Genomic DNA, 22,329 nt, shown 5'->3' on the forward strand with positions numbered 1-22,329 from the left:
GTTGGTTTTAAACTCCTGACTTCAGGTGATCCACCGCAGCAGGAGGGATCTTACAGGCCAGTAACAATGTTCTGAAACTGACTTGTGATACTTGCACTAATGGGTAAAGTTACTAAAAACCACTGAGTCATATATCCGAAAAAGGGGAATTCTATGATATATAAATTTTGCCTCAATAAAGGTAAAAAAAAAAAAAAAAAAAAGGAATGAAAAGAAGGTAAAGGTAGGGAAAGAGCTTGCTACGTGCCCACGAGCCAGATCTGTGAGGCTCCGGGAGCACCTGGAAAGGGGTGCTTTAGAGATTCTGAATTGATCTTAGGATGTAAAAATAAAAACATATAAAACTTAAAACACCCATTATGTCACAGAATAAACAAACAGTAAAAAATGGTTTTTACTAGTTCCAAATAATTTAATCCAAACTCACCCCAATTTCTTCACATACTCTAGATATCCAATAAGGATCTCATGGTAAACAGCTGTGCGGAGGCAACGTGGCCGGAAGAAATGAATACTATCCAGATAAGAAATGTACACACGCCTGTGGGAAGGAGGCACATGTTTAACTCAGGGTATCCCCTCAAATTTGAAATCAAATACAAGCAACAAAAAACACCCTGGAAGTTTAATTTTTAGACAGGGTCTCACTCTGCCATTCAGGCTGCAATGCGGTGGTGCAGTCACAGCCCACTGCAGTCTCAACCTCATGGGCTCAAGCAATCCTCCTGCCTCACACTCCCACGTAGTTAGGATGACAAAGCATGAACCACCATGCCCAGATAATTTATTTTTTGTAGCGACAGGGTCTCACTTTGTTGCCCAGACTTGTCCCAAACTCCTGTGCTCCAGTGATTCTCCCACCTAGGCCTCCCACAGTGCTGTGATTATAGGTGTGAGCCACTGCCCATGGCCAGTTTTTGTTTTGATGGTATTTACACTGGCCACAAAAAGGATGTGATAAACAAACAAAACAACCAAAAAAAAACGCACAAAAAAACAAAAAAAACTGGTCACCAACTCTGCTGCCAACCAGTTAAATGGAATTCAGTTTTCGTCATTGAATAAAAGGATGAATGGCACCACTCGGCACAGAGAGCCACAGTTGGGGCAAAATGAGAAAAGCCACTTTTAGTTCTCTCTTGCCCAGATTCCTGATGGCACATGAAGTCCCTCGTGGCAGAGCTACTTCCTCTGTGCAGGTACCAGGCTGCCCCATCCCAACTCCCCAGGTTTACCTGCCTTAGATAAGACCGGGACTCACACAGACTCACCACACAAAACACGCTTACTGCAGTCAGCTCAACAGTTCATTTCCCGCTAGTTTAATGGCAAACAAAACTAACTACTTTGGTTAATTGTGGTTTGATTTACTTTAATCCCCTATGAAGGCTCACAGGCTCCTCTGGGACACTTAAGAGCCCTGGTCTACCCTAACACAGCTCACTGAATGAAACGCCCCAGAAGGAGCTGGAAAACTACCTCGTGTTTGGAGGGGGGCAATCAGAGCCGTATTCTTGAACGTGCATTCCAAAAAAGCAGACATCCACGCCGTCAATTTCCTCAAAAGCAAACAGCGCTTTGGTTCGATATGGGAAAGATTCAGACATCTCCCCAGAATCCACAAACCTGAAACAAAAGTCAGAGTCCGACATTTACAAAGGCTGTTGCTAACAAAGTGCTTCTGCACACCAGGCCTGCTCCTCTAACTCTGGCCGCTGCAGATGAGCGGAGGCATGTCCACCTCCTCAGACCGTGGCCTGGAGTCCTCCCTATGGGCCAATCAGCCCTGGAGCGGGGAGTGCCTGCTTTCTGACCAGTTTCCCTCACTAGAGAACTGCACCACTGTGAATGAAATACGGAATTCTGAGTAGGACTGGCTATATACAGCAGTCCCCCTTATCCATGGGGTGTATGTTCCAAGACCACCAGTGGATGCTGGAAACCGTGGACAGTTATCAACCTCTGTGTTTTTTCTTATGCATCTGTACTGGTGACAAAATTTTAATTTATAAATTAGGCACCGCAAGAGATTAATAAGTAATAATAAAACGACAATTATAAAAACAGTATACTGTAATATGCTATGTGGTCTCTCTCTCTTGAAATAGCTTACTGCACTGTTATCGGGTAACTGAAACCCAAACAGGACAACCGAGACTGAGGGAGCTACTGCACACGTTTGCTGCTGCAAAGTCTTTGAAGGATGACATCAAACCCAAGAGCTTTGCAGAGAGCAGGCTCTGGCAAGCGGGAGTGGGGACTGCTCGCAGAGCACTGTAGAGAGCAGGCACACTGACCGTGACTTCATCCCGGGCTTGACCTCCACCGTCTTGTCTGAGCTGGCCACCACTCGGACAAAAACCTCCCCGGCTTCAGGGTGATTCTGGCGCCGCAAAAATTTGTTCACTCGGTCTTCCAAGTGGTTTCCCAGTCTCGTGGTCTGTAGCCCTAGGAAGTCCAGAAGGAGCAGGTGAGAAGGCTTCAGCAGCACTGCTGAGACAGTGACTGAGACTACAGAATCCACCCCACTTTGCAGCACAGGCTGATATTTTAAAGGACTAATGTTCTCCAAACATGGAAGAAATCTGATCTGTCCTGTGACAGGAGTGTTACATAAGGGAAAGGTGGACTCTGGGATCTCAGGCACTTCACTCCTGAAAACTGTTTACGTGCCCAGGTAACCTGCATCTTTTGCTAATAGTATGGGGCAGAAGAGCTACAGAGGTGGGCCCAAAATTGACAGGGGCTCTAGGGTGGTGCAGAGGGATGTTTCCCTATTGCTATTAGAACGAGATGCCTCCTGCTTTCCCTGGAGGGCAGAGATGGCACACCCTCAGTGGGTTCCTCCTGCCCAGCTCTGAGGAGAAAGTCCCTACTACAGAGTCTGACATGAGCGTGGAATGTTCTAGGGCTGACAAGCTGTGGCCACAGCCTGCCTGGTGCCTCAGGAGCCAGCAAAGTATTGACCTCCAAGCCTGCCCTGAGCCACCGCCTCGTGTGGTGCATGAATGAAGTTTCCGATCCTTGATGAGGGCAGCCTTTCCTGGGCTCCCCTCCCTGTTGCACCCCTCCTCACCCAGGGCCAACCCCGGGTGGCTACTGTCACAGGAGCTGCCCAGTGGCAGGACATTATATCAGTACAGAGAACTCCTCATACACAGGTTAAAAAACTATAAGGGAAAGTTGCAAAAGGTTCTTAGTGATTACTTATAGACAATGAGATTTTAAAAGACGTTTCTTTCTGTACTGGCTTTCAAATATTTCCTATGTTAGTGAGAAATAGGAAAATTGGGAATTTTAGAAGATTCCTTAGTGAGCTGGAAAATTTAGACCAAACTTCTAAATTTCATTTTGCTGCAATAAACAAATCAGTGGTGCTGCTTTTTGGGTACGTTGTACCTGAATAAAAATGATTTGAAAAGAAATATGTGGCTGGGCACAGTGGCTCACGCCTGTAATCCCAGCACTTTGGGAGGCCGAGGCAGGCAGATCACCTGAGGTTGGGAGTTCGAGACCAGTCTGACCAACATGGAGAAACCCCGTTTCTACTAAAAATACAAAATTAAGCCAGGCATGGTAGCTCACGCCTGTAACCCTAGCATTTTGGGAGGCTGAGGCGAATGGATCACTTGAGGTCAGGAGTTCGAGACCAGCCTGGCCAACATGGTGAAACCCCATCACTGCTAACAATGCTAAATTAGACTGGATGTGATGGCTCACGCCTATAATACTAGCACTTTGGGAGGCCGAGGAAGGCGGATCACCTGAGGTCAGGAGTTCGAGACCAGCCTGACCAACACGGAGAAGCCCCATCTCTACTAAAAATACAAAATTAAGCTGGGCGCAGTAATCCCAGCACTTTGGGAGGCTGAGGTGAATGGATCACCTGAGGTCAGGAGTTCCAGACCAGCCTGGCCAACATGGTGAAACCCCATCTTCACTAAACATGTAAAATTAGGCCAGGCACGATGGCTCACACCTATAATTCCAGCATTTTGGGAGGCTGAGACAGGCGGATCACCTGAGGTCGGGAGTTTAAGACCAGCCTGACCAACATGGAGAAACCCTGTCTCTACTAAAAATACAAAATTAGCCAGGCGTGGTGGCGCATGCCTGTAATCCCAGCTACTTGGCAGGCTGAGGGAGAAGAATCACTTGAACCGGGGAGGTGGAGGTTGCGGTGAGCAGAGATCGCGCCATTGCACTCCAGCCTGGGCAACAAGGGCAAAATTCTGTCTCTTAAAAAAAAAAAAAAAAAAAAAGTACAATGGCAAAGAAATAAAAACTCCACGGAAATGTAAAAGTTGGCAAAACTATAAAAATAAGGGGAGGGTGTGCTGGGCGTGGTGGCTTGCGCCTGTAATCCCAACACTTTGGGAGGCTGAGGTGGGTGGATCATGAGGTAAGGAGATCGAGACCATCCTGGCCAACATGGTGAAATCCCGTCTCTATTAAAAATACAAAGGAAAAAAGAAGTTAGGTGCGGTGGCGGGCGCCTGTAGTCCCAGCTACCCAGGAGGCTGAGGCAGGAGAATGGCGTGAACCCGGGAGGTGGAGCTTGCAGTGAGCCGAGATGGCGCCACTGCACTCCAGCCTGGGTGACAGAATGAGACTTCGTCTCAGAAAAAAAAAAAGGTAGGGGAGGGTGGACTGAGACGTTTTACACTCCACGAAGGCTGCGAGTCCTGCTCCAAGCTCTGTGCTCAGCAGTTCCGTGGCTGAGATGACCATTCTGAGAAACACAGACTTCAGGAACTCACAGCTATGCTACCTATTCTCAGTAAAGCCCCTGAAGAACATTATTGCATTCTTACCCTCGTGCAACTGCTGACCAGTTTTGCTCCCAAACGAAGTAGCTTCCAGCTGAGAAAGTTAGACACGGCTAAGAAGGGCCACATTGCAGCAAACACCAATATCTTGTCTCTTTCCCCATGTGAAAGGGTGGCCCCACACACTACCATTTTCAAACAGCAAACAGAAGGAATTGACCTTTTTTTTTTTTTTGAGACAGGGTCTTGTTCTGTCGCCCAGGCTGGAGTGCAATGACACGATCTTAGTTCACTGTAGCCTCGACATCCTGGGCTCCAGTGATCCTCTCGCCTCAGCCTCCCGAAGTGCTGGGATTATAGGCGTAAGCCACCATGAGTGGCCAGAATCAACCTTTTACATTAGGTCTTTACTTTTTTCTTCAAATCACCTAAATTAACTGTACTATATAAAGAGACATTTAAACAGCTGCCAAGAACCAACAACGTGTTGTGTGCAGGAAGGCACATGTAGGGGGTAGAGGAGCCAGCACACTCAGAAATAAAAATTTTAGCGATACACCTTCTCATGGGGAAAATACATATTTTTTTTTTTTTTTTTGAGACGGAGTTTCGCTCTGTCGCCCATGCTGGAGTGCAGTGGCGCAATCTCGGCTCACTGCAAGCTCCGCCTCCAGAGTTCACACCATTCTCCTGCCTCAGCCTCCCGAGTAGCTGGGATTACAGGTGCCCACCACCGCGCCCGGCTAATTTTTTGCATTTTTAGTAGAGACGGGGTTTCACCGTGTTAGCCAGGATGGTCTCGATCTCCTGACCTCGTGATCCACCTGCCTCAGCCTCCCGAAGTGCTGGGATTACAGGCGTGAGCCACTGCGCCCGGCGAAAATACATATTTTCATATGTATATATATTAAAACAAAACACACTCTGCCTGGAATGGTGGCTCACACCTGTAAATCCCAGTACTTTGGGAGGCCGAGGTGGGCGGATTATGAGGTCAGGAGATGGAGACCATCCCGGCTAATACGGTGGAACCCCGCCTCCACTAAAAATACAAAAAAAATACAAAAAAAAAAAAAAAATTAGCCAGGTGTGTTGGCAAGCGCCGGCAGTCCCAGCTACTCGGGAGGCTGAGGCAGGAGAATGGCGTGAACCTGGAAGGTAGAGCTTGCAGTGAACTGAGATCGCGCCACTGCACTCCAGTCTGTGTGACAGAGCAAGACTCTGTCTCAAAAAACAAACAAACACTCTTCCATAGTAACTTCGCTATTTGACACCTGTGATCCATATATGGCTGCATACTCCAGAGGTGGCCTCAGACAGCACAGGGGTCTAGGGGCAGGCCATGCTACCTGCAGTGCACACAGTGCCACCTTCCTCACGGTGCTGCCTCCTTTTCTGTTATCACTTGATTTGGCCGCTGTTGCTACTTTTTCATTACTCCTTGCCACTGCTGAAGTTATGTCCTTGTATGTGCCTTTATGCATATGTGCAAATATTTTTATAGGATACATGTGTGAAAGCAGACTTGCTAAATCTAAAAATGAACACTTTAAATTGTGCCCCTCGCTTTCTGGCATTCAACTTACATTTTCATCCACGGCACATGACGGGCCTTTTGTGCCTTTTCCTTTCTCATTGCTCGGCTGTATCTTTTTAAGGAAGGCTTTTCATAACTCAACACAGTAAAATTATTATTATTATTATTATTATTTTTTTTTTTTTGAGACGGAGTCTCGCTCTGTCGCCCGGGCTGGAGTGCAGTGGCCGGATCTCAGCTCACTGCAAGCTCCGCCCCCCGGGTTTACGCCATTCTCCTGCCTCAGCCTCCCGAGTAGCTGGGACTACAGGCGCCCGCCGCCTCGCCCGGCTAATTTTTTGTATTTTTTAGTAGAGACGGGGTTTCACCGTGTTCGCCAGGATGGTCTCGATCTCCTGACCTAGTGATCCGCCCGTCTCGGCCTCCCAAAGTGCTGGGATTACAGGCTTGAGCCACCGCGCCCGGCCAGTGAAATTATTATCTTACTTTTATCCTGAATGCATTTGTAGTTTTGTTTACTTTTCTCGCTTTTAATCTACCTGAATTTGATTTTGCGTATGGTGTGTGCGAAGGAGGTGGTTTTCAATGCAAGATTAAGGAAGCATACCTTCACTCTGTGATCACACACACCACAACCCCTGTGCTGACACAAGCTCACACCGACAGAGTAGAGCTACTTCTAGTCTCCTAGGCCCTTTTCTCCTGTAATGTTCCATTTCTAGATCTTGGGCTCATCCACCGAATGCCCATGGGTCTTTCTGGATGCTGGAGTGGGAGTGGGACCGGACCCGCTCTGGGGCCACTTGTGTCATTCCCCCTAGTCACCTCCTGCCTCTTCCAGGCAATGACTGTTCTATGGAAGTCTAGCTCTCTGGGTAATTCTGTTTTGGCTACTGAGCCTCTGGCCCAGGGAAGAACTTCCAATTTGCTCAAATGCATTAGTGAACTCATTCAGAATGAATCATCTGAAGCAGGGCCTCTCAAATGGAAGCAACTATGCCCCTCCTCCAGGGGACATCTGGCAATGTCTGGAGACATTTTTGACAGACATAATGAATTTGTTGGTCATTTCATTATGTGAGGAAGGTGTTACTGGCACTGAGTGAGTAGAGGCCAGGGATGCTGTTAAAATCCTATAATGCACAGGACAGCCCCCAAAACAGAGGATTACCTGGCCTGAAATGTCAATAGTGGCTTAGATGAGAAACTGAGCTAAGTATTACGATAGTTTATCAATGAGTGGTATTTCAAAAAATTTAACAAAGGCAGTGTAAGCTATAGGATAACTTTGGATGTTGGTTAACAACAGAGTTTGAACTTTAGGACTCAGTCTCAAGTCTACAGGTAGCTTCCTCCTCCCCTTCCCCCAGTGCATGGTACATCCCAGCATTTCCATCTCTCTTCTACTCTGAGCTCCCCAAATGACCCTGGTTCTGTTGGGGATCTCCTGAGCAACATGCCAGTCACCTGTCCTGCCACAGAAAGGTGACAGCTGTAGGGAGCAGCAGGCAAGTGAACGTTAGAATGCTGCTGCAGTTGTCCTTCTTGTGTGGTTTTGCTGGTTAACTCAGCAAAAGGACAGCCTGGCATGTCAAGCTGCAGAAGGCCATCCCAAGACTTGAGAACTGACTCTATTATAAAGATTAAATAATCATAAACTTTTGAAAACAATGCGGTCTTTAAAAAAATAAAAAAGTGAGCCGGGTGCGGTAGCTAACGGCTGTAATCCCAGCACTTGGGGAGGCTGAGGCGGGCAGATCACAAGGTCAAGAGATTGAGAACATCCTGGCCAACCCAACATGGTGAAACCCCGTCTCTAGTAAAAATACAAAAATTAGCTGGGCACGGTGGCGGGCGCCTGTAGTCCCAGCTACTTGGGAGGCTGAGGCAGGAGAATCACTTGAACCCGGGAAGCGGAAGTTGCAGTGAGCTGAGATTGCACCACTGCACTCCAGCCTGGCGACAGAGCAAGACTGTCTCAAATTAAAAAAAAGAAAGTCTACTCATGCAAAGTTACTTCTAGCAGTAACAGGTTGTTCTATTTCTGCACAGGCACCACCAGCTGCAGTAACATGTCCAGCCAGTCCACATGCAGGCCAGGCTCCTACTCCCAGGGTGGCAGCTGGTTCCCAGGGGTCATGGCTCATGCTCCACTGTAGCAGAACCCAGCACCCACGGGACGGACCCATGACAGCCCACAAAGGGCCCAGGGTTAGACAGGGCTGGCCAACACTACCCCAGTGTGTACACACGCACGCACGAGGGGTGAGGGGTCTTAGATCTAAGCCACTTGAGAATAATCTGTTGACAAATTTTCTCTGAGAATTTACAAAGTTTACTGTACACCTAACCTTTCATCTAAAACATGCACTGGATCATAAAAGCTGAATAACAATCAAGCTAAATATTCCCTTTAAGGGTGGACTGAGAGGTTTTACACTCGGTGAAGATCCACAGCCCAAGGCTGCCAGTCCTGCTCCAAGCCCCGTGCTCAGTAGTCCCGTGGCTGAGATGACCATTCTGAGAAACACAGACTTCAGGGACTCACAGCTGTGCTGCCTATTCTCAGTGAAGCCCCTGAAGAACATTCTTGCGTTCTTACCCTCATGACTGGCCTGGCTCTCCTTAAGGATGAGATAAGAAAAATACAAAGTACTGGGGAAAAAACTCACAAAAATCTTTGACAGCCAAACCTCAAAACCATGTGTTAAGAGGAACCAAAGGACAAAGGGGACAATTTCTACAAGTTTCTAAAATGTGCAGTCCAGGAAACAGAAAGCTTCCCCAAACTTACTCTTAGCACTGAATTTGTTTTCTTTTCGAGGTCTGCCAGTTTTCTTCAAGCAGTTGTCGCACACAAAACTGCAAAAACAATAGTGGTATGATGAGACTGTATATAATGATGTAAATTGTCAAACCAACAAAATGCAGCATTCAGATATTTTGCTGGCAGTTTAAATCACATTATTATTATAAAATTAAAGAGTGAAGAGGCAGACTGCTTTGATGCCACAATTCCTAAAGCAGACAAACACTTAGAACTTAAATTTAGAACCAACTGCCATCTCTCTTAATTGTTGAATTCTTGCTGACAACAATGAATGAGATGCAGTAGCCACTGCAACTGCCCCACCATTGGCTCTGTGTAGAAATGCCCTCCAGGCCAGGGGAAACTACTTACCCTGAAGGCCAAATGATATCATAGTGCAGAACACAAATCTGATGCATCTTCCGGCCACACTCCTTGCAATCAACGAAACTAGGAGACAAAGAAGGCGCACTGTTAAAGCACACGGAACCACACGACCGGAGTCACTTGTAGATGTCTGTGTGTGCATCCACACCTTGTTCTCTGGGTTACTTTGAGTAGTGCTGACATTAATGCATGAGTTGGCTGATTCAGCTATATTTTACAATGCATCCATATGATATCTTCTATAGGAAAAAGCTTTCTTCTTTTCTTTGTACAAGTGCTTCATTCCTCTTTTCTCCCAATCTCCCTTTGCAACCAGAAAGGAAACTTTATTTTTAAAAACTGCTGTGACAAATACATATCTCACAGGCCGGTATTTCTGACACTACTACACATTTTCAAGAACAATGCCTTCTCTAGGTGATTTCACATGCCTAAACTGACTTAAAAAATAGAGAACAATACTTTTAGCATTCTAAACATGTGCTCTTAAGTCTAAAATTGTTTAGGATACTAATGGGAAACATGGCCAGTTCAGAGCAGCCACGCTAGGCCGGAGGCACAAAAACACCAGTTCGGAGTCAGTTACAAAAGGGTGGAACGTGTCAGGCCTACTGGTAAGTTGACAGGGGTTTGTTCAAGTAAATACTGGTGAAGCGAGAGGATGGACCACCCATTCCCCACAAATCCTCCACACTGTTCTATGGCAGCCCACAACCACTGCTCACCAGAGCTCCGTCACCTCCAGGAACTGGCTTACCCAGGAATCTTAAATGCCAAGATGCCTTGAGATCAGACCTTTGGTTTTTGTCAGCTCCCTCCCTTGCTGCCTCCACAATGCATACCTCCGAGGAGGGGCTGAAGGGACTGGTGAGTAATGTGACTCCCTGTGTGCTCCTGAGTTCTGAGCTATGGCTCCTCTACAGTGTGCCCCTGCCCTTGTTCCCTTAATCTGTCCACTGCACGTGCTATGCAAGCCCTTAGCCATGGGTCTACCCTCATCAGGCTTCTCTGCCCAGTCTGCTGGAGGGAAAGAAAAGACACACACACAAAACTGTGAAACCATGGCGGCACCCGTTCACGGTCCTGTGGCACTCTCTGACAACCCAGCTCCGTCTGGCTCCCTCTGCCTTCCACGTGGCAGCTGCTCTGAATCTGCACTCCTTTCCTCCAGTGCTGTCCTCCACAAGCCCTGTCTTTGAAAACCCAGTCACTGAGCTCTTCCCTTATGCTAAGAATTTCCAAGGTTGGGGCTAAGAACTTCCTCAACTCCTGTGCCGTCTCCAAAGGTCCCCTGCTCTCAACTATTCCCTCCCATGTCAGGGAAAAGGAGTGCCCCCCAAAACTACACTTGGGCCAGGTACAGTGGCTCACACCTGTAATTCTAGCATGTGGAGAGGCTGAGGTGGAAGGATTGTTTTACCGGGAGTTTAAGACCAGCCTGGGTAAAATATGGAGACCCCATCTCTACAAAAAATTAAAAAATTAGCTGGGCATGGTGGTGTGTGCCTGTAGTCCCAGTTACTTAGGAGCCTGAGCTGGGAGGATGTTTGAGTCTGGGAGGTTGTGGCTGCAGTGAGCTATGATTGCACCACTGCACTCCAGCCTGGGTGACACAGCAAGACCCTGTTTCAAAAACAACAAACAAACAAAATCCAAACAAAACACTGTATTCTAGACCCCATGACATCCATTTTGAATTTCCCCCTTTCTCTCACTCCCAATTATTATTGGCCAACTAGGTGGCTCCCCTTCCCTCAGCCCGCCAGCAAGCCCCCCTGCCTGGCTCCGAAAACTCTTGCTTTAATTAGGGTTTCAGTTTCTTGCCTCCTGCTGCTTTGTGTCTCTTAACTAATTTCTCTACTAGAGAACAATGTCTTTCCTCTTCTGATCAATTCACCTCATAGACCAAGGGTGACTTTCCTACATTAGAACCAATGCTATTCTTCAAAACCTCCTCAGCACATTATAGGATAAAGTCTATTGTCAAGAGACAGTGAAATGGCCCTTCACGAAGTTAATCTCTGCCTACCAACCACCCACTCTAGGGGACTTGTAGTTTTATTGAGCAACCTGTGTTCTTTCATGTCTTTGTTTCTAGAATGCTCTGCAGCTTCAACACAAGTATCACCTTGTCCAGGAAACCAGGCCCAACTGTGATGATGCCGCTCTGCCCAGGCGGGGTCCCTTCTGTCTGGGACTCACTTGCACTGTCTCCTGCTGCAGGCTGTGCCATTACCCAGCTGTCTCTCTAGACTACAACCAGCATGAAGAAGGAGACCCCTTTAACCATCCATGTATTCCCTCTGCCTGGCACCTACTACTTGAATGTAATATATTTTGAAATTAAAAAGTAGATATAAGTCGGCCAGGCACAGTAGCTCGCGCCTGTAATCCCAGCACTGTGGGAGGCCGAGATGGGTGGATCACGAGGTCAGGAGTTCAAGACCAGCCTGGTCAAGATGGTGAAACCCCATCTCTACTAAAAACACAAAAAAATTAGCTGGGCTGGTAATCCCAGCCACTCGGGAGGCCAAGGCAGAGAACTGCTTGAACCCGGGAGGCGGAGGTTGCAGTGAGCCGAGATCGTGCTACTGCTCTACAACCTGGGGGACAGAGCAACACTCATCTCGGGGGGTGGGGTGGAAAAGAGAAGTAGATATAAATCATAATGAAACTATAAAGCCACGGAGAGAAAGACACAATGTGAAAAGAAAGGTAGAAAGTCAGGAAAAACGATCTGCTGGTCACGAGAGGGGTGGGCGCTCTGCCCTGCCGTCTCACCAAGACTACAGCTCTAGGATTTCACATCATCATCCTGTCTGTGTACCAGGTGCTGGGAGAGATGAAATAACCTGCTGAAAGTCAAGCTAGGTTTCCAGAGGTGGCCTGGGTAAAAATCTGTGCCTGCCACTCTAGCCACTGGCTTCCCTGGAGTGAGAGGGTCAGGATAGGGAGAGCAGGATCTGTTTCTTGCTTTGGCTGAGTCACAGCCCACATTTCCCAAGCAGCCAATGCTCCTGGAGCCTGTGCTCACCGTGGGGACAAAAAATAGCCAGTATCGCCATGCCAATTTGGAGTGCCCTCAGAACTTTACATTGGAGACCTGGGAAGAGGCTACCACACTGAAGAAATTCTGCATCTCTTTAGGGGCTGTTATGAAGCAAGGTTAGCAAATGCAACACTCTCATTCATCACTGTAGAAAGTGCTTAACAATGGCAAGAACATGCACCAAGCTTTACATTATTTGAGAAAGCAGTGTCCAAGAGATTTTCTTTCTGGTATTTCCCTTTAAATGATACTACTAGTACTATCCCACCAAATATTCCTACCTTTGGTCTCTAAAGATTCATACTAAATGGCTTCTTAAAGACACCCATGACCAAATTATTAGAGAGGTTTTCATAAAACTGAAACATCTATTTAATTTTATCATTGTTAAAATCCAGTAATTAGAGAACATGTTACAGAGACATACATATTTTGTTTAAGTTTAAAAAGAATCTATATCTAAAAGATAACCTCACACCAGAAATTCCACTTATTGCAACATCTTTCCAATGTTTTTACCCACAACCCACTCCATAAGGAGTAACTTTACCAATTTCATACCAAAATTAAAAGTAAAAAAGAAATAGCTATATACTTACGGTTCGGGGTCTAAGGTATCATTTTTCTTCTTTTCAAACTGATCCTTTGAAATTGTCCTTGTTTTAAAAAAAAGAAAACATGTTGTATTAACTAAAATTTATCTGTTGAGTATAAACTATAGGGTCTCTGGAATGTGATTTTGTAACTAGTTCTTCAAACAAAAAGACACGATGGTCCTTTAAAATCTCAAGTACATATAATAACGGAATGAACAGAAAATTTAATTTCTCAGAACACTACAATTTCTTTTTCCACATATTCCATTACCATTTCTTTTCTTTTCTTTCTTTTTTTTCAGAGACAGGGTCTTGCTCTGCTGCTCAGGCTGGAGTGCAGTGCCGCGATCATGGCTCACTGCAGCCTTAACCTCCAAGGCTCAAGTGATCCTCCTGGGTAGCTGGGACTATAGGAATGCACCACCACGACTGGCTAATTTTTTGATTTTTTGTGGAGATGGGGGTCTCATTATGTTGCCCAGGCTGAATTCAAACTCGCCCCGGTTCTAAGTAGCTGGGACTACAGATACAAACCACCACGACCTGTTAAGTTTTTTTCATTTTTTGTAGAGATGGGGGTCTCACTATGTTGCTCAAGCAACAATCCAATTATTAATCACACAACTAAAGAGAATTAAGATGACAAGGGAAATAAATTAAAAATGTAGAATTTCAGTCACTTTGGTTTGTATGTCTTACAAGTTAGGTTTTTTCCTGCATTTGAACAAAGAAAATTGTAAAGCGTAAGTGCCTACACTGCTTGGAAACCGCTCTTGTGGCAAAGCCTTCCTTTCTGTTGGGGGAAGTCACACTGTGGGTAGGGTGCTAGGAATCATGGAAGACTAGGGAACTCAGTCTGACGAAAAGAGGGAACGGTAGACCTGGGCAGATGCGGTGGGTGGCTGGCAGGTTTTTAGATATTTCAAGCATAGAAATGAGTTGATAACACAATTTGTGCATTTGCTTTTTCTTGCCACACACACGCCATTGTATCACTCGAAAGTAACTGCTGGATAATAAATACTGGAAATAAAAGTTTAATCCTGTGCAGGAATGAACTAACAAAGTCATACCTGTCCACTTTGGAGCCGATAAACAATAGGTAAAGAAAGCACTAGTGAGGGAAGGAGACACATTTATACTTTAGGCCAAAAAATGGGGTACTGGAATCCATTAATCTGCATTAGAGCTCAGCAACTGAAAGGATGGAGGTTTAAGTAGAGATAAACTAAATGTAAAGGGCAGGGCATGTACACCAAACTCATTTTTTGCTACTGCCAGTTCTGTTAATGAGGCTACCTGGTTTCTCAGGTATAACTGAAAATTTACACGGTCGGGCATGGTGGTCCCAGCACTTCGGAAGGCCAAGGCAGGAGGACTGCTTGAGGCCAAGAGCTCGAGACCAGCCTGGGTAACACAGTGAGACCCCATTTAAAAAAATAAAAATTAAAATAAAGAAAATTTATAATTCCCCAAAATGGAAGTTGACAACAACTAGGAAAAACCAATTATTTTAGAAGAAAAGACAAACCAAGGTCAAGAGAGAGCAGTGGTCTACAGTGGTAAGCCATAGTACCACTGCCTTGAATGATAAAGGCAGAAGTGGCACTGTGGTTCAGCCAAAACACATTTTTCAGTGTAAATGTGTATGTATACACATATTCAAATTAAATGTGAGCATAATTAATATGCAACAAACCCCACAACACTACACACTGTAATCTCAGCACTTTGGAAGGCCCAGGCAGGTGGACTGTGCTTCAGTGTAGGAGTTTAAGACCAGCTTGGGCAACATGGCGAGACCTCGTCTCTACAAAAAATACAAAAAATTAGCTGGGTATGGTGGCATGCCCCTGTAATCCCAGCTACTTGAGAGGCTGAGAAAGGAGGATTGCTTGAACGAGTTGAGATAGTGCCACTGCACACCACTCAGGTGACAGAATGAAAACCTGTCTCAAAAACAAAAAACCAAAAAACATTGCATGAAAGTCAAAATGGCAGTGGTACTTTCCTTACAGTCATTGGTAAGAGGAAAAAACAATTTAAGGTCACCCTCCCTCACCCCAGAAAAAATGACAGGACGGTACTTACGTCTGGGGCTGTGAAGGGTCGTCACCCAGGGTCACATTCTCGCCCTGGATCTCTGTGAAACACTTCTCACAGAAATGATACCTGTCAGCAAGAAGGCCATACTTGGGTGAACTGGTCCATCATAACACACAGCCACCCAAGCAACGAAGCCACCAATCAGAGCAGGGCAGAGCACCACGACGAAGGGGGGGCGTTGTTGGTTGATTGATGGGTCAGTGAGGACAATGAAAGGAACAGGGGGCAGGTGGGGAAAGGCAGGATTAGAGAACAAGGAAGGGAACAAATAGCACAGACACAGAGGTAAGACGCAGACACCAAGACAACACAGAGCAGAAAGCCAAGGCAAAGCATTGATTAGCATTCGGTCTCATTGCACACATCACAGGCCATCATCACTAACAACGACAGGCTCGGTCCGGCTCCAAGAGGCAAATGTTTTCAAGGAGTTGTTAATACTAGAATTGCATGGAGCCCAAATTTAGGAATCTGAATTTTGTTCTTACTCAGAGAAAGTAAAATATAACTCTAGGGTTTGAGATGGAAAAATTTACTTGAACAAAACAGTCTGACAAAAGGCCTTAAAAAAGCAATTTAAACTGAAATAGCTTTATTTTTCAAAATGGAAAATTTATGCTTGACAGCAATTCAGAGATTTTATTTCCGGTATTAAGCCAGATCTTTAAATGCATGAAAATGCTGAGCACCCAGAACTGATTTTATTTTATTTTATTTTATTTTTTTTTTTGAGACGGAGTCTCGCTTTGTGGCCCAGGCTGGAGTGCAGTGGCCGGATCTCAGCTCACTGCAAGCTCCGCCTCCCGGGTTTACGTCATTCTCCTGCCTCAGCCTCCCGAGTAGCTGGGACTACAGGTGCCCGCCGCCTCGCCCGGCTAGTTTTTTGTATTTTTAGTAGAGACGGGGTTTCACCATATTAGCCAGGATGGTCTCGATCTCCTGACCTCGTGATCCGCCCGTCTCGGCCTCCCAAAGTGCTGGGATTACAGGCTTGAGCCACCGCGCCCGGCCTACAGAACTGATTTTAATTTTTTCCTGTTTTTTTTTTTTTCATGTTAATCATTCAGTTAATTGTGTTACAATACAAATGAAACCAAATCCATATTCTAGACAAACATTTAACATAAATGCAGTCAGGGTCAAAGACTTTCCACCCATTTATCAATATGAATATACAGAGTAAGAAATGTGATATATTGTATAAGAAATACAATATATGTAAATCCATGAACGATCTTTGAAAATTCAATTCTAAGCTTTGATGTGACATTTTTGGTACTGGGACCAATCATCCATCAATCGGAGAGACTTAGCCAATGACTGTTCTGACTTGGGGGCAATCCAAGTTAAGTGAATTTAGAGTTAATCTTTAAAGAACAATCTGCATTTGAGAAATTATCCATCACCCCAATTTCTTGTAAGACAATATAGAGCCTGGGCTCAAGCTATCAAATACGAACAATTAAAATAAAAACTACTAAATGTTTGGAAAGAACATAAATGAGAAATCAACAGAAATGCAGGCTGATGCTGCATAAAACGACACGAGTACACAAGAATACCGTAAAAATAAACAAGCGGGCGGAGGCGGATCACACAAGCGAGAAGAATGAGTGTCAGGTAGCAACGGCAGCACGAATGTGGTTTAGTGCTCAAAACTATGTCTACGAGATGCCAGGAAGGATTAGTATTAAAAACAGTGCAACAGGACTCGAGCGCCAGGCTGAACCACCAAGTGCAGAACGGGACACGGCAGCTGCAGTCTCACTCACTTGCGCATTCACACGGCTACAGGAGACTGAGGTGTGGGCCACCGTGTGGCCAGTTCACCACCACTAGGACAGGTCCCCCACAAGTCCCAAATCTAATCTTAATTCAATATACTGAGCATTTTGTCTGCTGTATTTCACTAACCCCCCACACACAGCACATTTTAAAGCATACAACTTCAGAGCATGCACAACATCTCAAGATGAGCCATTTTTTTTGCCTTTGGTTGATGAGGAACATGACAGATTCACTGGATTAATGAAGGTTTCTTGCTGAGACTAATTTATTTGGGACTAACTCAACTAATAAATTATGTCAGGATTTAAAACTCTGACAGGGAACAGGCAGATTAATGTTTTTCTTTAAATATGTATTTTTTTTTTCCTGAATGAACTACAGCAATATTCTGGCCATTCACTATTTTGTAAATATCCTAAAATCCTGTATGGAGAAGAACTTCCATGTGCAGGAGGGCATGGTCATCACTGGCAAGAAGGAATTAAAATACAGAAACTATAAACCAATTCAGTGGCAACCAAAACGATATGCAAAAAAGACATTCCCTCAATCCCCAATACTTCCCTTTTATAAGTAAAACTCCAAATTGAGTGCTCCATTCATGTTAACAATCAAACACACAGCACTATGGCCAGCTAGAAGGGACGGTTCAAGACATTCTGAAATGAAACTCCCATCGTAATCACAGGTGAGTCTAAATGGTTTTAAAATCCTGGAGAAATTCTTTGCTTCTATTCAAGGACAGCAAGCCCAGTAACATCCAGGAAACAAGGACCATAAACCTATCTTTTCCCACCGAGGAAAGTGACACAGAGGGAGACACTGGTGGTGGAATGGCAACGCTTGCGGTGGCTGGGAAGCTGAGGCTCTTCCTGTATGACTGACTCTCATCCTGGAAAATCCAAGGATCAGAACCGGGGAGGCAAAGCATGTCAACAGACTCCTTGTCTGCCCCCAAACTGCTGGAGAAATGGACAATTTAGCCTGTTCATGTTTAAGAAGGGGAGGAAGAGGGGCCCGTGGCTTCACTTTATTACTGTTCTGAGAGATGAAGAAAGTACACAGAACAGACAGCAGTCACCCCCAACTAGTAAATCAGCTAGAGCAACCCTGGCAGTCAGTGAATGCTAGATGTTATTGTCAGACTGCCCCTACCTTCTCACCTAGTCCACACTTTATTCTCCCCGGAAACACATAAAGATTTAGAAATTTGCTTTTCAACTTAAGTACCCAGATGACATTTTGCCTGGTGTGAAGGAAGCAGCTTGATGAATATGGAATTGCAAAGGAGAAATACTTCACAAAATCCAGTAATGATGCATTTCAGGGTTGCTAAAGTTAGTACAATGTAACTGCATAGTTTATCTGTAAGGGTAATTTAATATACGGAGTAAGTTTTCAAATGCAGATTGTTTTAAGTACCATATCAGTACATATGAATAACTGGGAATATCTATAGATAATATTTATATTATCTATAGATACTAACTGGGAAAGCTAAAGAACAGTTTTTCCAACATGAGTTACTTTCAAATTTGCAAAGTATGAAAACAAGTGAAAACGTAACCATACGCTCACTTATATATTAGGGTTTCACTTGTTTAAATGGTCTGCAGGATTTTTTATTGTTCTAAGTGCCCAGTAAAAATGAAGTTCTATACAGAAATAAGACGTTTCAGAACTTTCAAGATGGTCCTGTGTTTATACGCCATCAATGACTCTTTGATCCTACCAATTCCATTTAACTTTAATTGCTCTCAATGTAAAAGACCAAAACCTGTGCAAATCAGCAAAGGCAGGGTCCCAACAGACCCAGGAACAGGCCCCACAACACTTTAGAGAGAGTGGTAAACAATCTACCTTTCTTATAGACCAAAACTGTGTTGGGCAACGTAGCAGAGGTGGCATTTTTCTGGGTATAGTTAATATCAACCTTTCTCTTAAGATATCATTAACTTTATTTTGCTTGGCACAAATGGTTTTTAAAGTGCATTCCTATTCATTATTTCATCATTGGGGACTTGACAAAATGAGGCTGCGAGGGAAGACGCTATTGTTTGTATCATGGACAAAGCTAAGCTTAATACATTAATACATCATGGGGTGTGCTGAAGTCATGGGGCTAAAACTGTAAAAGGAGTGGCCAGAACTTCCAGAAGAGCAGCAAGTCACTATGGGAAAGATTCCATTAGGAAGGGGCTATGGTATCATTTTAAACTTGATCATAAAATGTTTCTATTGATAAAGGGGAAGTTGAGATGGAAATCAGACTCCGAATGTTAAACTATTTTCAGCAGGACAATTGCACAGGCTGCACTTCCAGCAGAGATGAAGTTTAGGGTCTGCCCTTTTCCCTTGCACTGGTGTTTCACTACACTGAACAGTAATAGGAATAAGCAGGCCAGGCTTATTCCTAATAGAAAAGGCTTAGGAACCTTTTTTTAGAGACATTTTTGTGTCAAAAGGATTTTTTAAAATACAGGATTTTGATGGGAGTTATTACTTATCTTGAATATGGTTTTTTTAAAAACATAGAAGAATTAAAACAACCACAAAATTCCAACATTTTCAGGCCTGTGAACAAATAACAAACAGGCTTCTGTCTTCTTTGAAGTATAGGACATAATTACTGCATCCAAATGAGAGTGAAATAATACAAAACGCCAAACTCCAGTGTTGACGGTTAATACTTGAACCTAAAGACAAAGAATAGGCACAAAGCTCTATCTTGGCCACAGAGAATCCAGCTGCTGGCTCATAAAATGGAGGCAACATCACAGTTTGAGCAAGATTCCTGACCTGTGCCTCCACGCATGGTGTGCTTACACTGCAGCCGCACATGGACACTTACACGCTGCGGTACAGATAAGCTGACTTCTCAAACAACCCCAAAACTACGCAAGGTGTATTTGTGTGGGAAACCACAACAAAAAATACTATTTTCATTCTCCATCTATTTTAAGACAGGAGATCTATTCTTTAGCCATCTTCATATTCCAAAAGAATGGCAAGTATTTCTTAAGCAGATCCACCACTCACAAAATCCTGAAATGGCCATCTTATAATAGGAGGGTGATTCTTGAACTCAATTAAAACACCAGATCTCATTTTGTATCATGCTGCTAGTGTCAAATTTAAAAATAAAGATCATGGACCCTTTTCCTCTGCCTCAAAGGAAGTAGCACTTGTGCAAGTCTTTCCATGAGACTGACCTGGCCAAATTACCCAGGCAAATATTTGCAGGCAGAATAGTAAAATCCACATTTTCTACTCTATGAACATCTTTAAAAAGGCATGCCAACCTTTATCAGAGTTACTCTCAACTTCAGACGCTTGCTTCTAGGGTTGCGTTTTAGAACAGGCATGGCTGAAGAAAGAACGTACCTAATTAAGTAGTACGGCAAGACTTGACTCAGAGGTTACAGTTTTTACACTATAAAAGTATGCTTTATAACTAAGAGGCCATGGGCCTATCCGTGTGACTAACAAGACACTGAAATCGAGCTACTTTTCTTTTTTTCAAATAGAGATGGGGGTCTCACTATGTTGCCAAGGCTGATAACGTAACTCCTGGGCTCAAGCGATCCTCCCACCTCAGCCTCCCAAAGTGCTGGGATTACAGGTGTGAGCCACCACACCCGGCCTGAAATTGGGCCACTTTTTATTGGAACTTCAGGAAAGAAATAATGTACACAGACTATAACCAGATGAACGTGCCTTGCCCTAAGACATAATACAGGATGCTGCTTGACACTTACCTATTCTGATAGCTGTAGTAGGCAGCATCGCGAGGAATGGTACACAGCTGCTTCCCATAGCAGCACAAAGTCTGTGGGGAAAACTCATACTGCAAAAATAAAGGAGAAATACTTTTATATAAAAACACATTCCATTTACTGTCCTATAATGTTCTAGTCTACTATAGAGACTAGTAAATTATCTCTGTTAGTATATTAGATAGTTTTCTAACAATTTTAGTAGCTTTAAAGACATTTTGAGATAGCATGTGATACAACTGGCTCTAAGAAACATTTATTACAGACAGGTACCACGGGCAGCGGGGCAGCCAGAAATACTTCCTCATGGCCTCCCTCAGTAAGTGCCTATACACCCAGCTCTGATCACCCATCACATCACTTCAGGCATCAACTGTATCACCAGAGAGCAGACTGCACATATGCACTCCCAGTACACAGGTGTGGTCTCATATTAGTGTAACACCCCTCTGGCTGGATTAACTCGGAAAATTCACTTTCTGGAAAAACTTAAAACTGTACCTTGCGTCCACAGCAATATCCAAGGGACTGCATGACTGGGTCAATTTCCTGCTCAAAGACCTCTGCAAGCTTACTGCAAAACTTATAGACTCGGGATGTCTTGCGATTATAGAGCCAGGCATTGTTGAACATGAGCCAGACGTCGTCCACGTACTGCCAGGGCTCTTGGTACTGCCCTGTGTCCAGCTTCCGCTTGATGGTGGAGAGGTCCATGGGATTCTTTACGATGTCAAAATAATCCTTTTAAAAAAAACAATGGTCTCAGGGTATTCCCCAACATCCAAATGCCAGTCATATCTGGCAGCTTTGTTTTAAAATAATAGAAACAGAAAGTACCAAAATAACTTCCATTCCCAACAGTAAGAAATGGGAAATGAAAAGAAAATAACCTCTGATACAACTGACTTTACTCACTAAAACTATAATTAGTATTTTCAGGTATGATCGCATTATAATACTTCAAAGGCAAAGATAAAGAAAAATTGTTGGCCGGGCGCGGTGGCTCAGGCGTGTAATCCCAGCACTTTGGGAGGCCGAGACGGGCGGATCACTAGGTCAGGAGATCGAGACCATCCTGGCTAACACGGTGAAACCCCGTCTCTACTAAAAAATACAAAAAGCTAGCCGGGCGACGTGGCGGGCGCCTGTAGTCCCAGCTACTCGGGAGGCTGAGGCAGGAGAATGGCGTAAACCCGGGAGGCGGAGCTTGCAGTGAGCTGAGATCCGGCCACTGCACTCCAGCCCAGGGACAGAGGGAGACTCCGTCTCAAAAAAAAAAAAAGAAAAATTGTTAAAAGATACTTCTAACAGAAAATTTTAAAAATAGATCTTTAATCCACTGAATTAAAATAGTGAACCAGTTTATCAAACAGTGTGTATTTCTAGATATTCACTCTTGATCCTGGCAAGCAAAATGAAATTCCAAGACAAATATAAACACAAAGCTAGTAATTACTGCTACATAGAATCTGCTGGGTCCCCATGGCCTTTGCAAGGCTATCCAGGAATATA

The 22,329-nt window shown here is 44.5% G+C and overlaps 1 protein-coding gene across 5 annotated transcripts in view; it reads right to left on the minus strand.

The window, feature by feature from the left end:
* The window catches only part of CREBBP (CREB binding protein), a 157,069-nt gene that overhangs the window by 14,090 nt on the left and 120,650 nt on the right, over positions 1-22,329 (minus strand). For 3 of the 5 annotated variants that reach the window (XM_015442334.4, XM_065536694.2, XM_065536693.2), the window contains 9 exons: positions 21,319-21,558; positions 20,800-20,888; positions 15,239-15,349; positions 13,151-13,207; positions 9,488-9,565; positions 9,101-9,168; positions 2,298-2,448; positions 1,480-1,626; positions 428-541 (listed from right to left, as the gene is read on the minus strand). In XM_015442334.4, coding sequence (XP_015297820.2) covers positions 428-541; positions 1,480-1,626; positions 2,298-2,448; positions 9,101-9,168; positions 9,488-9,565; positions 13,151-13,207; positions 15,239-15,349; positions 20,800-20,888; positions 21,319-21,558 — 1,055 coding nt within the window. The remainder of the gene's footprint in view (positions 1-427; positions 542-1,479; positions 1,627-2,297; positions 2,449-9,100; positions 9,169-9,487; positions 9,566-13,150; positions 13,208-15,238; positions 15,350-20,799; positions 20,889-21,318; positions 21,559-22,329) is intronic. The other 2 variants (XM_005591098.4, XM_005591099.5) reach the window with 1 other exon arrangement.

Source organism: Macaca fascicularis, chromosome 20, assembly GCF_037993035.2.
Source record: "Macaca fascicularis isolate 582-1 chromosome 20, T2T-MFA8v1.1".
NCBI classification, from domain to species: Eukaryota; Metazoa; Chordata; class Mammalia; order Primates; family Cercopithecidae; genus Macaca; species Macaca fascicularis.